General features: G+C 41.4%; 1 protein-coding gene across 1 annotated transcript in view; it reads left to right on the forward strand.

Annotated features, from left to right (window-relative positions):
- The window catches only part of SPINK8 (serine peptidase inhibitor Kazal type 8 (putative)), a 29,351-nt gene that overhangs the window by 10,382 nt on the left and 3,838 nt on the right, over positions 1 to 15,131 (forward strand). Inside the window, exons 2-4 of the mRNA XM_023231564.2 lie at positions 1,460 to 1,509; positions 2,625 to 2,746; positions 9,357 to 9,399. Of these exons, the coding sequence (XP_023087332.1) occupies positions 1,460 to 1,509; positions 2,625 to 2,746; positions 9,357 to 9,399 (215 nt within the window). The remainder of the gene's footprint in view (positions 1 to 1,459; positions 1,510 to 2,624; positions 2,747 to 9,356; positions 9,400 to 15,131) is intronic.

Here is a 15,131-nt window from a genome sequence, read left to right on the forward strand (position 1 = left end):
AACACAGTGAAACCCCATCTCTACTAAAAATACAAAAATTAGCCAGGTGTGGTGGCATGCACCTGTAATCCCAGCTACTTGGAAGGCTGAGACAGGATAATCACTTAAACCCAGGAGGCAGAGGTTGCAGTGAGCCAAGATCACACCACTGCATTCCAGCTTAGGTGACAGAGTGAGATTCTGTCTAAAAAAAAAAAAAGAAAAGAAAGTGGATTATTGTTCTTCAGGGGCGAGGGTGGGGCAGGAGGGGAAATTGTTGGGAGAGGGGCATGATAAACCACTGCTAATGGTTACAGGGTTTATTTTTGGGGTGATGATGGCATAACTGTGACTATACTAAGAACCATCAAACTGTACACTTCGGGTGAATCATTTAAAAAGAAAAAAAAATCCTTTATATGATGGTAAACACCAGTAAATTTGGCTGGGCACGGTGGCTCACATCTGTAATCCCAGCACTTTAGAAGGCTGAGTGGGAGAATTGCTTAAGCCCAGGAGTTCAAGATGAGCCTGTACAACAAAGTGAGACCTCAGCTCCACCAAAAAAATCAAGAAAATGAGTCGGGCGTGGTGGTGCATGCTTGTAGTCCCAGTCACTTGGGAGGCTACGGTAGGAGGATTACTTGAGTCCAGGTAGTTAAGGCTTCAGTGAGCTGATATCCTGTCAATGCACTCCAGCCTGGGTGACAGAGCAAGACTGTGTCTCAAAACATTTTTTTTTTTTAGACGAAGTCTTGCTATTTCACCCAGGCTGGAGTGTAATAGTGCAATCTTGGCTCACTGCAACCTCCACCTCCTGGGTTCAAGCCATTCTCCTGCCTCAGCATCCCAAGTAGCTGGGACTACAGGCATGCACCACCATGCCTGGCTAATTTTTGTATTTTTAGTAGAGACATGGTTTCACCATGTTGGCCAGGCTGGTCAAAACATTTTTTTTTTTTAATCTAGTAAAATTCTATGATATGTGAACTATACTCAAGAAAGCTGATATATATGAGAGTTGATAACATATCATACATATTATATACTATTATATCATATGATTATAATATATACTTATATAAAATTTTATATACTATGTAATTGCAAAGATTGCTTTGGATTGAATGTGTAAACCTTAATGAAACTCAGCATCTTTTAGGGCATCTCAATATAATGAATTCATGGTAATTTGTAACGTAGAGCATGTTTACTAAAAATAACTGACAAGGATTATAGAAGTTGTTACTTATGAAATGGAAGGGCTAGAATTAAGATCTCCATTTTACAAGAAGGTAAAGGCAGGTATTTCCTGATTCTTCACTCCTTTAGAGGGCAGCTTGCATCAAAGAGGATCCCAGTCTCTTCTAATGAGGTTTGATGCTTCCTGTGTGCCAACTAGGGTTCCCCTCGTCTTACCTTTTTCCCTGATGGCAGAAGACGGAGAAGCAACTTTTCTTTATGTGCTTTTGTCTTCCAGACTTCCCCCTTCCTATGGCCTCTGAAAGAGGTCAGCTGGGCGAAACAAAAGTGAGTACTGCTTCCTTGGTTCCCAAGAACGGGAATGGGGAGAGAGCCAGTTTCCTCAAAAGCCCCAGCTCTTTCTTCTGGGAGGTGGGCAGTGGAGGGGGCATGCATGGGAATAACAGAACAATAAAAGCTGAGTCACCAAGTATGTGTAGTACATTTTATATATTCCTGAGGCCTCTTCTCAAGGGTTCTCCCAATCAGTTTACATAACTCACCTGTGGGGTAGAAAGCAAGTATTTTGCACCAATAAATGGATGAGGATGTCGTGGCACAAATTCAGGTAGGTCCCATGCCGCAGTGGATACTCTTTCCACCGTGATATGCCAGGCATACCCCCTGCCTCCCTCATACCAAGGCCCTATGTGGTATTTTCTCCATTGCCTTCGTTCGGTGCCTTCAACCTGCTGTGACAAGTTTGAGCCCCTGCCATCTGAGACATCACATATGGTAATGTTCATCAGATTTTTTCTTTTTTTTCCTCAGACGGAGTCTCACTCTGTCGCCCAGGCTGGAGTGCAGTGGCATGATCTCAGCTCACTGCAACCTCCGCCTCTCAGGTTGAAGCGATTCTTCTGCTTCAGCCTCCCGAGTAGCTTGGACTACAGGTGCCCGCCACCATGCCCGGCTAATTTTTGTATTTTTAGTAGAGATGGGGTTTCACCATGTTGGCCAGGCTGGTCTCAAACTCCTGACCTCGTGGTCTGCCCACCTTGGCCTCCCAAAGTGCTGGGATTACAGGCGTGAGCCACCATGCCTGGCCATTCATTAGAAATTTTAACCTGGAAAGACATTTCCCTAATTTTGTTCTCTGTAACCTAACAACCATATTTTGTGGTTGGTACAAAAATATGATTGTTAGGTTACAGAGGGCAGGTATTTTTATCTTAATAAAGAATTTATGGGAGACTGGAGAGTACACAGATTATATATTATTTTATAATTATATATATATTGTGGGTGGTAACTGTTGGGGTCAAACACTGAGGCTTCTGAATCCTGTTCTCTGAACTCCTGGTGTGGTGCTCATATTCCATCCACCTCCCAAGCTACACATCGTAACGGCCAAAGGACCTGGATGAAAGTGTCTGAAGCAGTTGTGTGTGTCTCACCTTCAGGTTGAATGCCTCAAGAATATAAATAACTGCTGGTTTTTGTCCTACATCAAGCCCAGTGAACCTATTTGTGGCAGTGACAAGGTTACCTACAGTAGTGAGTGCCATCTCTGCTCCAAAATTCTGTAAGTCCTAATTTTGTTCTCCCTTTCTTTCAAATCAAGAGGCTAAGGGTGGTCAAAAGAGGGTGATGACCTCAGCCCACTTCCTACATCATCCAATGAGATCTTCTTTCCAGACATTCCTCCAGTATTTGTTCCTCCCTTTCTTCCATCCCTCTCTGTGACCTCAAAAGATACATGTGATCCTATTCAGACAATGCAGAAACAGAAATCCACAAGGTGAGGGCACTTTGTGTGACCTGTTCAAGCCTCAAGTGGAGGCACTCAGAAACAAGCAGCCACAGCATTTAGATCATGTGACCCTACATGAAGGTCATCCTCATGCCCCCTCAGGCCAAAGAACAGAAACAAAGAACAAAAAGAAGAGAAGAGGAAGCTGGGTGAAGAATCTTCCCAGCTAATAAATAGTTTATTGGTACTAAAATGGATATTATTTTCCAAAACAACTTTCTTTAGCTTTCAACTTAGTATATGGTTTAGTCTCTGCACCTATCACATGTTAGAAGCTTTGAGTAACACACAAGTGAAATGCCCAATTGTTGAGCCCAAGGGGAATAGCAAGGAGGAGGGGTTTGCATCAAGGAAACTCCCTATAGAGATAGGAGGAGGATTCTCTGACATCTGCTTTCTCCTTTAAGGAGAAAAGCCACACCCTTGTCTAACTAAGGCTTACAGGTTGAGTGTAGTATCTTAAGAGAGAAAAGCAAAAACACAAGAGTAGATCAGAATTAGTTCTCTCTCTCCTTCCTCTTCTTAGCTTCTCCTCCAGAGAGGGAATAAGAATCTTCTTGATCAGGATGAGAGATATTTGGCTGGGCAGGATCGGACTTGTATTCTTGGCTGAATAAACACTAAAGCTTACACTAGAACCCATAACAGAATTGTAAGGTAAACAGCTTTGGGGTCAGCCTCAATCACTGGCACAGACACCGACACCTGACCATCAGAAAGCATCACCTGGGGAATGCGCAGCATCACAGAGTCAAACGATGCTGGAACCAGGAGACATCTGAGAGATGGCCTCCAAAGAGCTCCCTTTCAGTGTATCTTAGGAATTATTCAGGCTGGGCACGGTGGCTCATGCCTGTAATCCCAGCACTTTGGGAGGCCGAGGTGGGAGGATCACCTGAGGTCAGGAGTTCGAGACCAGCCTGGCCAACATGACAAAACCTCGTCTCTACTAAAAATACAAAAATTAGCCGAGTGTGGTGGTGCATGCCTGTAATCCCAGCTACTCAGGAGGATGAGGCAGAAGAATCCCTTGAACCCAGGAGGCGGAGGTTGCAGTGAGCTGAGATTGCACCACTGCACTCCAGCCTAGGAGATAAAGCAAATCTCCGTCTGAAAAAAAAAAAAAAAGAAATTATTCTCTTAGCAGTTGCGCTGGAGATTACAAGTTAAATTTTAATTTATACCAATCTAATTTGGATCAATACCAACTTAATTACAAAAATTTTAAAAAATACTTTTGCCTAGAGGGGTGGCTCAAGCCTATAATCCCAACACTTTGGGAAGCCAAGGCAAAAGGATTGCTTGAGCCTGGGGATTTGAGACATGAGCAACATAATGAGATCCTGTCTCTACAAAAAAATTAAAAACTTAGCCAGGCATGGTGGCACATGCCTATAGTCCTAGCTCCTTGGAAGTCTGAGGCAGGATGATTGCTTGAACCCAGGAGTTCAAGGCTGCAGTGAGCCATGATCATGCCACTGCACTCTAGCCTGGGCAACAGAGCAAAATTCTTTCGAGACAGGCAGATCACGAGGTCAGGAGATCGAGACCATCCTGGCTAACATGGTGAAACCCCCCTCTCTACTAAAAATACAAAAAATTAGGCGGGCATGATGGCAGGCGCCTGTAGTCCCAGCTACTCAGGAGGCTGAGGCAGGAGAATGGCATGAACCCGGGAGGTGGAGCTTGCAGTGAGCCGAGATCACACCACTGCACTCCAGCCTAGGCGACAGAGCAAGACTCTGTCTCAAATAAATAAATAAATAAATAAATGCTTTCTTTTCTTTTTCTTTTTTTTTTTTTTGAGACTTAGTTTCGCTCTTGTTGCCCATGTTGGAGTGCAATGCCATGGTCTCAACTCACTGCAACCTCTGCCTCCTGGGTTCAAGTGATTCTCCTGCCTCAGCTTCCCGAGTAGGTGGGATTACAGGTGCACAGCAACAAGCCCAGCTAATTTTTGTATTTTGTAGAGATGGGGTTTCACCATGTTGGCCAAGCTGGTCTCAAACTCCTGACCTCAGGTGATCTGCCCACCTCGGCCTCCCAAAGAGCTGGGATTACAGGCGTTCCAACACCAGTCTTCTCCCTCCAGGTGCTACCAGGCTGCTGGTTTTCACCATGATTGTGGGTGGTTGTTTTTCATTACTACCATGGAACTGGGGATGCTGCAGATGGGTTCGGAGCAAGATACAATGCCACGAAGCTCACTGTTCTTACTGAGATGCAGCAATTTTTCTTGAATAGATGTTCCTTGGATTGCTGCATGGTTTGATTTTTTTTTTTAATTCCCAGAATTCTTGAAAACTTAATTCTGACCTTTTATGTCAGTGTTCTTGTTGCTTTTGTGGAGGAGAGAATTTTTAAAGATTCTTCTCCATTTTCACTGTCCATGCCAAAGGGCTCACTTTTGAATGAAGACACTGAGATCTGAGGGAAGCAACTTATCAAAGTTCTTATAACTATAAATGGGTACAAATGCATATTTTTAAAGATTGAGGTAAAATTCATATGACATAAAATGAACCATTTTAAAGTGAACAAATTGGTAGCATTTAGTACATTTACAATGTTATAAAACTGCCACCTTTGTTACTTTCAAAACATTTTTGTCACTCTAGAATAAAACCTCATGTCCATTAAGCAATTAACTGCCCATTCCCTCCTCCCCACAGTCCCTGGCAACTAGCAATAGACTTTCTGTTTTTACGGATTTACTATTCTGTATATTTCACATAACTGGAATTATACAGCATATGATCTTTGTGTCTGGCTTCTTTCACTTACATAATCATTTTGAGGTTCATCCACATTGTGGCATATGTCTTCATTTGCTTTTGTATTACTGAATAGTTTTCCATTATGTGTATATACCACAATTTTTTTTAATTTATTCATTGATGGAAATTTGGGTTGTTTCCACATTTAACTATTGTGAATAGTGCTGTCACAGACATTTGTGTACAAGTATTTATTTGAGTACCTGTTTTCAGGTTTCTGGTTATACACCTAGGGGTGGAATTTGCTGAGTCATATGGTAATTGTGTGTTTAACTCTTTGAGGAACCATCAAACTTTTCCATAGGGGCTAACCATTTTACATTCTTCCAGAAATATGAGAGCTCCAATTTCTTCACATCCTTGCTAGTACTTTTTAAAAATATTATTACGTCCATCCATGTGGGTATGAAATGGTATCTCATCAGGTTTTCATTTACATTTCTCTAATGACTAATGAGGTTGGACATCTTTTCATGTACTTTTTGGCTATCCATATATCTTTTTTGAAGAAATATCTACTCAAGTCCTTTGCCCATTTTTAAAAATTGTGTTGTCTTTTTGTTTTTCAGTTGTAAGAATTCTTTATATATTCTGAATACTAAATACTATGATTTTCAAATATTCCCCCCTCATTCTATAGGTTGCCTTTTACTTTCATGATAATGTTCTTTGATGCACAGAGTTTTTAATTTTTATGAAATCAATTTGTCTATTTTTTCTTTTGTTGCTCTTGCATTTGATATTACACCTAAGAAACCACTGTAAAATACAAAGGCATAAAGATTTTCTTATAATTTTTCTTCTAAGAGTTTAGTAGTTTTAGCCCATTGATCCATTTTTGAATTAAATTTTATAAATGGTGTAAGATAGAGGTCTAACTTTTTTTTTTTTTCTTTTTGAGACAGGGTCTCGCTTTGTCACCCAGGCTGGAGTGCAAGTGGCGCAATCTCAGCTCACTGCAACCTCCGCTTCCTGGGTTCAAGCAATTCTCCTGCCTCAGCATCCCCAGTGGCTGGGATTACAGGTGCCCACCACCAACCCTGGGTAATTTTTGTATTTTTAATAGAGATGGGGTTTCACCATGTTGGTCAGGCTGGTCTCAAATTCCTGATGTCAGGTGATCTGCCTGACTCGGCCTCCCAAAGTGCTGGGATTACAGGCGTGAGCCACCATGCCCGTCCTGTCTAATGTTATTATTTTGCGTGTGGTTATCCAGTTGTCCCAGCTTTATTTGTTGAAGAAACTATCCTTTCCCCCCATTGAATGGCCTTGGCACCCTTGTCGAAAAGGGTGGCCATAGATATATGAGTTTATTTTTGGATCCTTGATTCTTTTCTTTTGTTCTGTGTTTATAGCCTAATACCAGTACCAGTACCACTGATTATTGTATATTTATTTATTTATTTTTGGAGACAGGGTCTTACTGTGTCTCCCAAGTTGGAGAGCGGTGGTATGATCATAGCTCACTGCAGTCTTGAACTCCTGGGCCGACACAATCCTCCTGCCTCAGCCTCCCAAGTAGCTGAGACTGCAAGAATATTGTAGTGTTATAGTAAGTTTTTGAAACTGGACATTTGGAGTTTTCCAATTTTGTTTCTTTTTCAAGATGGTTTTGGCTACTCAGGGCCCTTTGCAATTCTGTATGAATTTCAAGATTGACTTTTCTATTTCCACAAAATATAAACGCCACTGGAATTTTGATAGGGATTGCATTGAATCTGTAGATTGCTTTGGAAAGTATTGTCATCTTAAATTAATTCTTCCAATCAGTGAGCATGGGACATCATTCATTTATTTAGGCCTTCTTTATTTATTTTCAACAGTTTCAGTTTTGTGGTTTTCAGTGTACAAGTCTTTCACCTCCAGGATTATTACTAAGTATTTTCTTTTTTGGATGCTGTTGTAAACTGAATTGTTTTCTTAATTTTATTTTCAAATTGTTCATTGCTGATTTATAGTTATAGAAATACAACTGATTTTTGTCTGTTAATCTTGTGCTCTGCAACTTGCTGAATTTGTTAGCTTTAGTCATTTTTTATATTAGTTCTTTGGGATTTTCTACATATAGAATCATATCGTCTTTGAATAGAGATCATTTTACTTCTTCCTTTCCAATTTGGATGCCTTTTATTTCTTTTTCTTGCCTAATTGCTCTGCCTAGAATTTCCAGTCCAATGTTCAATCTCAGTGGTGAAAGCAGGTATTCATGTCTTGTTCCTGATCTTAGACAGGTCTTTCAGTCTTTCACCATTGAGTATGATGTTAGCTATGGGTTTTTCATAAGTGTTCTTTATCATGTTGAAGAAGTTCTCTTCTATTCCTAGTTTTCTGGGTGTTTTATTATGAAATGATGTTGGATTTTGTTGAATATTATGTGCGTATGTTTTGAATCAATTGATATTATCATGCGATGTTTTTCTGTCATTCTATTAATGTGATATTATTAAATTGGCTGATTTTTTTTTTTGAACCGCTCTAAATTTTTGGGACAAAGCCCATTCTGTCATGGTATATAATCCAATATGGTTGGATTCAATTTGTTGGTATTTTTCTGAGAATCTTTGCATCTATATCCATAAAGGATATTGGTCTATAGTTTTCTTTTATGTGATGTCTTTGCCTGTCTTTGATAACATGGTAATGCTGGCCTCATAGAATGAAGTAGCAAGTGTTCCCTCCTTTTTTATTATTTGGAAGAGTTTAAGAAAGATTGGTATTAAACATTTTAAAAATATTTGGTAGGCCAGGTGCAGTGGCTCATGCCTGTAACCCCTGCACTCTGGGAGGCCGAAGCGGGTGGATCACCTGAGGTCAGGAGTTCAAGACCAGCCTGGCCAACATGATGAAACCCAGTCTCTACTAAAAACACAAAAAATTGGCTGGGCCTGGTAGCACATGCCTGTAATCCCAGCTACTTGGGAGGCTGAGGCAGGAGAATTGCTTGAACCCAGGAGGCGGAGGTTGCAGTGAGCTGAGATCACACCACTGCACTTCAGCCTGGGCAACAAGAGCAAAATTACATCTCAAAAAAAAAAATTAGCAAAAAAAAAAAAAAAAAGGTAGAACTCAGTAGTAAAGCCATCTGGTCTTTGTCGGGACATTTTTTTATTACTGATTCAGTATCTTTACTTGTCATAGGTTGGTTGAGATTTTTTATTTCTTATTGAGTAAGTTTTGATAATTTGTGTGTTTCTAGGAATTTGTTCATTTCATTCAGAATATCTAATCTGTTGACATACAATTGTTCATAGTATTCTCTTATAATCCTTTGTGTTTCTGTAAGGTCAGTGGCGAAGTTTCAGCTTTCATCAAATGCATATTTTAACTTTAACACACATTCTTTTTCTAATCCTCTGTATTTCTACTTGAATTTTCAAAGGCTATTTTGAACTTCTGTATTTTATTGTAGGCTGAGTATGTTTTCCATATTCAATCTTTTTGACAAATAATAATTCATATAGTAGAATTTTAAAATATTTGTTAAGAATTCATTATTAGCAGAATGTTTATTTCCCAAACTTAGCCAAAGATTATCAAGTAAAATTTAGTCACAATTTATGATATGCCATACAGCAAAAATAATTTCAAAATATAATTTCTTTCAGATTTGAAGGGCTTAACATAACTAAACTGTATGATGGACAATGTGTAAGTAAAACACTTTTATTTTTTATTTTTAGAAGTAAACTAGATAAGAGCTCACTGTTTTAGAGGGTTTTAAATGTTTTGTTATGAAAAGTTTCAAACATACATAAAAGTAGAGACAATAATAGATCCCATAAGCCTATCATGTATATTCAATAAATTATAATGTTTTGCCACATTTCCTCCCTCTATCTTTTATTTCTCTTTTTTCTTTGATGAAGTATATTAACACAGGTCTCAGACATCATGTCATTCACTCCTACATACTTCAGAGTTCCTCTCTAATAAGTTTGGGCATTTCCTTACATACTCAAAAGGTCGTATTACAACTAACTATTTCATTGTCATCTTCTAATACATACTTCATATTTGAATCTCCCCACCCAAAAATAATACCTTCTGGAGGAAGAAATGTAATTTAGCCTGATAATTCAGCAGTAAGGAACATCTATTTCACCCTTGCTCTTCCCTCTCATGTCCAGTATCTAGGATATTAATGAAAGACACTAATTGAAATGTGAACAGTTATTCTGAGAGTGAATGGGCCAGGACTTGCCTGAGCCCCAGGTCTAGAGATTGTGTCCCTGACTTCAGGGTTATATTCCAGAGCAAGAACTCAGCCGAAGCCATAGAGATCATTATTGCATTATGAGGCATGACAACAAGACTGGGAGAAATCAATGTAGAAGAGAAAATAAAGAGGGTGGGAGGTAAAGCAGGTAAAACAGGACAATTATATAATTTAGTAATAATTTTACAAGGCCTTCTGATACCATCTCCATGACAAACTCACAGGGCTCATCTGATTTACAGATGAGCACACATATTACTCACTTAGTGACGGTCCATTACCTGAATGTTCTCTAGTTCCATTAAAGAGAAATCACAAGAACTTCTAGACACTTTCATGATTTGGGGTAACTATGAAAAGATCTCACATGATTTCTACTTCTGCCAGATTCTTGCTGAGCTGGGCTCACTCATTTAAAATCCTGCTAAATCCCTCCTTTTATACCTGGACCATACCTCAGTCTACGACTCTTGTCAAATAACTCTCTGGTCTTATATCTATTGTAAACTTTTAACATCAAAGAGGTGGTTTTAAACTTAAGGATATCTATAGAATGGTATTCAAACTGTTCTAAGAATCACTTATGCGCCAAAATAAAGACTAATATTTAATAGGGGAGAAGAGTTTTAGGGACAGGTAGAAAGAACGATTGGTAAGGAAGATATCACATCAGTATAAAATGAGAATTTTCCCTAAATCAGAATGATCCAGAAAAGAATTGTGTGGCATCCAAATACAGTGAGCTTCCTTTCATCACATTTGGACTAGAAAATCCTAAATCTTCTAGGGGAGATCCCTATATCATGTTGGGACCTCAACAGTCTATTTAAGACAAAGATGCATTTTATTCATTGATTTCAAATGCAAACATTAATTGTGCCATGGATGAAAAGTTAACTATAGGAGACCACCTGAAAATTTTACTGCAGAGCACAATTCTATCTCTCTACCAAGGCTCTGATGAAATTGTTGATATAATTAATATTGCTTTTATAAAGTAATTCAGAAAGCTCGGATGCCGAGGATTTGCAGAGATTAAGAATGCAGACTGAAGTCAGAACTCATTGCACAAACTAAGTGATCTAGAGCTAGTACCACTGACAGCTTTAGTTATTCTTATGTATAGGTGGTGAACCCAGTTATCCCAAGTACAGAACGTGATGTCTGGGGAAGAGTGTTGAAGAAAAAGTCACAAGTTTTTCAGTTAATACCTCTATGACTCAGCTAGAACTTATCTCTCTGGGTTATTATGAAACTCAAATGAGATGTACACTTGAATGAACTCAAATGAGATGCAGGCTTAATAAAGATATGTACTCATATATATGAGTATATAATTGCATTAAGAGCCAACCATAATGATGAACTACAATGAGCTATTGGCACCTTCCCCTAAATCAGTCCTTAGAGAATCAATTGGAGTTTGAGGAAACTAATAATTCCAGAAGAGGTGGGGAGTAGGGGGATGGAGAGGGAGACAGAGAGTAGGAAGAGAAAGAAGAAAAGAAGATATGAAAATGGAGGAAGAAGAGGGAGGAAGAGGAAGTGGAAAAAAGAAGGAAGGGAGGAAAAGAAGGAAGGAAGGAAGGAAAATGGAAGGAAGGAAGGAAGGAAGGAAGGAAGGGGAAAGAGAAGGGAAAGGAAAGGAAAAAGAGGGGAAGGGGAAGGGGAAGCCTCAGACACTCTTAGGGAGATGCAAAGCTGTCTTGAACTGACCCATGCTTGGTGGAGGAGAATGGCCCCCTTGAGGGAGGGTGACCAGAGGTATCAATACAAAGGAGGCCTGGAGGATAGGGTGCTGCCTATCCAGCACCTGGAGGATTGGGTGCTGCCCTTGCCTTAGTTCATGCAGCCTGGGAGTGTTAATTATTGACCCTTCACTATAGAAAATGGCAGCAACAACCCTGAGAGCAGGGCCATTTCTGAGGAATAGTGTCATGGCAGTGTCAAAGCCTCACTGGGGCAAAGAACTGAAGAAAAGAGGTGGGGACTGGCCAGTTACCCTTGGCATTTACCCCTCCTTTCTCCTCCTCCAAACCACCAAGGCTGGTAGGTTACATACTAGAGAGACTGCCTTCTAAATGATACGGAGATATGGAAAGCAAAGAGATATGAAGAATAAGCTACTTGTGCCAAAATCTATGTAAGGAGTCCCAGAAGATAATGAAAATAAAAACAGAATAAATATTTGAATAAATAATAGTAAATATTCCAGAGATAAAACTATGAAGGACCTCAGTTTGAAAGGGCTCAGTAGAGTGGCAAAGAGGAAAGATGGCTTCACATGGATGCATTATAATAAAATTGTAAATATCAAAGATAAAGAGAAATTATAAAAACTTCTAGAGAAAAGATTCCCTCTAAAGAAAAAACATCAGACTGGCATCAGATTTCACATAACACTGGATGCAAGCAGACAAGGAAGGCTGGGCACGGTGACTCACGCCTGTAATCCCAGCACTTTGGGAGGCTGAGGAGGGCAGATCGCCTGAGGTCGGGAATTCGAGATCATCCTGGCCAACAGGGTGAAACCCATCTCTACTAAAAATACAAAAATTAGCCAGGCGTGGTGGCAGGCACCTGTCATCCCAGTTACTTGGGAGGCTGAGGCAGGAGGATCACTTGAACCCAGGAGGCAGAGGTTGCAGTGAGCCGAGATCGCACCACTGCGCTCCAGCCTTGGCAACAGAGCGAGACTCCATCATAAAAAAAAAAAAAAAAAATCAAGAAACGGGCCAGGTGCGGTGGCTCTTGCCTGTAATCCCAGCACTTTGGGAGGCTGAGGTGGGCAGATCATGAGGTCAGGAGTTCGAGACCAGCCTGACCAATATGGTGAAACTCCGTCTCTACTAAAAATACAAAAATTAGCTGAGTGTGGTGGCATGCTTCTGTAATCCCAGCTACTGGGGAGGCTGAGGCAAGAGAATCGCTTGAACTCGGGAAGCGGAGGCTGCAGTGAACTGAGATCTTACCACTGCACTCTAGCCTGAGCAACAGAGCAAATCTCCATCTCAAAACAAAAAAAAGCAAAAAACAAAAAACAAGACAAGGAATATGTGTGTACATGTAATGTGTGTATATAATCCTTAGAAGTTAAAAGGGAAAAAATATGTATCTTAATCTGTTTTGTGCTGCTATAACAGAACACCTCAAACTGGGTAATTTATAAACATGGAAACTTATTGCTTATGGTACTGGAGGCTGGGAAGTCCACTATCAAGATGCCAGCATCTTATGAGGGCCTTCCTGCTGTGTTGTCCCATGGCAAAAGGTGGAAGGGTCAAAAAGCATGTACTCGTGCACACATGCACATGTGTGTGTGTGAGAGAGAGAGTAGAAGGGATGCAAACTCATCATTTTATCAGAAACCTGCTCCCACAATAACTAACACATTCCTGTGATAATGGCATCAATCCATTCATGAGGGCAGAGCCCTGAAGACATAATAAGTAATTAAATGTTCCACCTGTGATTAAAAAGGTTCCACCAATTTAATCACACTGTTGCATTGGGGATTATTTTTCCAAGACATGAACTTTGGGGGACACGTTCAAACCGTAGCAATATATATCACAGAATGTTATATCCAGCCAAGTTTTCCTTCTTTCCTTCCTTCTTTCTCGCCTTCCTTCTTTCTCTCCTTCCTTCTCTTTCTCTTTCTTTTCTTCTCCGTTCCTTTCATTTTTCCTCACTTTCTTTTCCTTTATTTTTTCCTTTCCTCTTGCTTTGCCTTTACCTTTGCCCTTGTCTTTTTGTCTTTGCCTTGTCCTGCCCCAGGCTTTGCCCCTTGCCCTGGCAAATTCCTTGACCCTGGCCCTGTCCCTTGCCTGGCCCTGGGCCCTGGCCTTGCCCCTGGTTCTGTCCCTCACATCTAGCCTTGCCCAGCCACATGCCTTGTCCCTTGCCCTGCCTCATACCTCTTGCTCTGCCCCATGACTTGCCCCTTGCCCTGTCCCCTGCCCTGCCCCTTGCCCTGCCCCCTTGACCTGCCCCATAACCTGGCCCTTGCCCTGCCCCTGGCGTTGCCCCATGCCCTGCCTTATGTCTTTCCTTGCCCTGTCCCATGCCTTGGCACTTGCCCCTCATTCCTTGCCTTGCCCCTTGTCCCACCCCTTACCTTGCTTTTCCCTGCTTCTTGCCTTACCTTGCTCCTTGCCTTTCTTTGTCCCTTTCCCCTTCCCCATTTCCCCTTCCTCCTTCCCCCCTGCCCCTTTCCTTACTCCTTGCCTTGCCTTGCCTCACTCTGTCATCCAGGCTGAAGTGCAGTGGTGCAATCACAGCTCATGTAGGCTCAACCTCCTATGCTCAACCGATCCTCCCACGTACCTGGGACTACGAGCACACAACGCTGCACTGGGCTAATTTTTGTATTTTTTGTAGAGATGGCATCTCACTATTTTTCCCAGGTAGGTCTCAAACTCCTGGACTCAAGCAATCTTCCCATCTAGGCCTCCCACAGTGCTGGGATTACAGGCATGAGCCACCATACCCAACCCCAAATTATCTTTCAAATGTTCAAACATGATAAAAAGTTATATTCTTTTATTTTTTTTTTTTTTGAGACGGAGTCTTGCTCTGTCGCCCAGGCTGGAGTGCAGTGGCCGGATCTCAGCTCACTGCAAGCTCCGCCTCCTGGGTTTACGCCATTCTCCTGCCTCAGCCTCCCAAGTAGCTGGGACTACAGGCGCCCGCCACCTCGCCCGGCTAGTTTTTTGTATTTTTTTAGTAGAGACGGGGTTTCACCGTGTTAGCCAGGATGGTCTCGATCTCCTGACCTCGTGATCCGCCCATCTCGGCCTCCCAAAGTGCTGGGATTACAGGCGTGAGCCACCGCGCCCGGCCAAAAGTATACTTTTGGTATACTTTTGTCAGTATACTGACAAAACAGAAATTTGAGATTCCTTCCCTTTGAGTTTAGACACAAGTATACTTTTGGCCGGGCGCAGTGGCTCACGCCTGTAATCCCAGCACTTTGGGAGGCCAAGGTCGGTAGACCACCTGAGGTCAGGGGTTCAAGACCAGCCTGATCAACATGGCAAAACCCCATCTATAATAAAAAATACAAAAATTAGCCAGACATGGTGGTGCATACCTGTAGTCCTAGCTACTCAGGAGGCGGAGGCAGAAGCAGGAGGATCGTTTGAATCAAGGAGGCAGAGGTTGC

The sequence above is a fragment of the Piliocolobus tephrosceles genome, chromosome 2, assembly GCF_002776525.5.
Source record: "Piliocolobus tephrosceles isolate RC106 chromosome 2, ASM277652v3, whole genome shotgun sequence".
NCBI classification, from domain to species: domain Eukaryota; kingdom Metazoa; phylum Chordata; class Mammalia; order Primates; family Cercopithecidae; genus Piliocolobus; species Piliocolobus tephrosceles.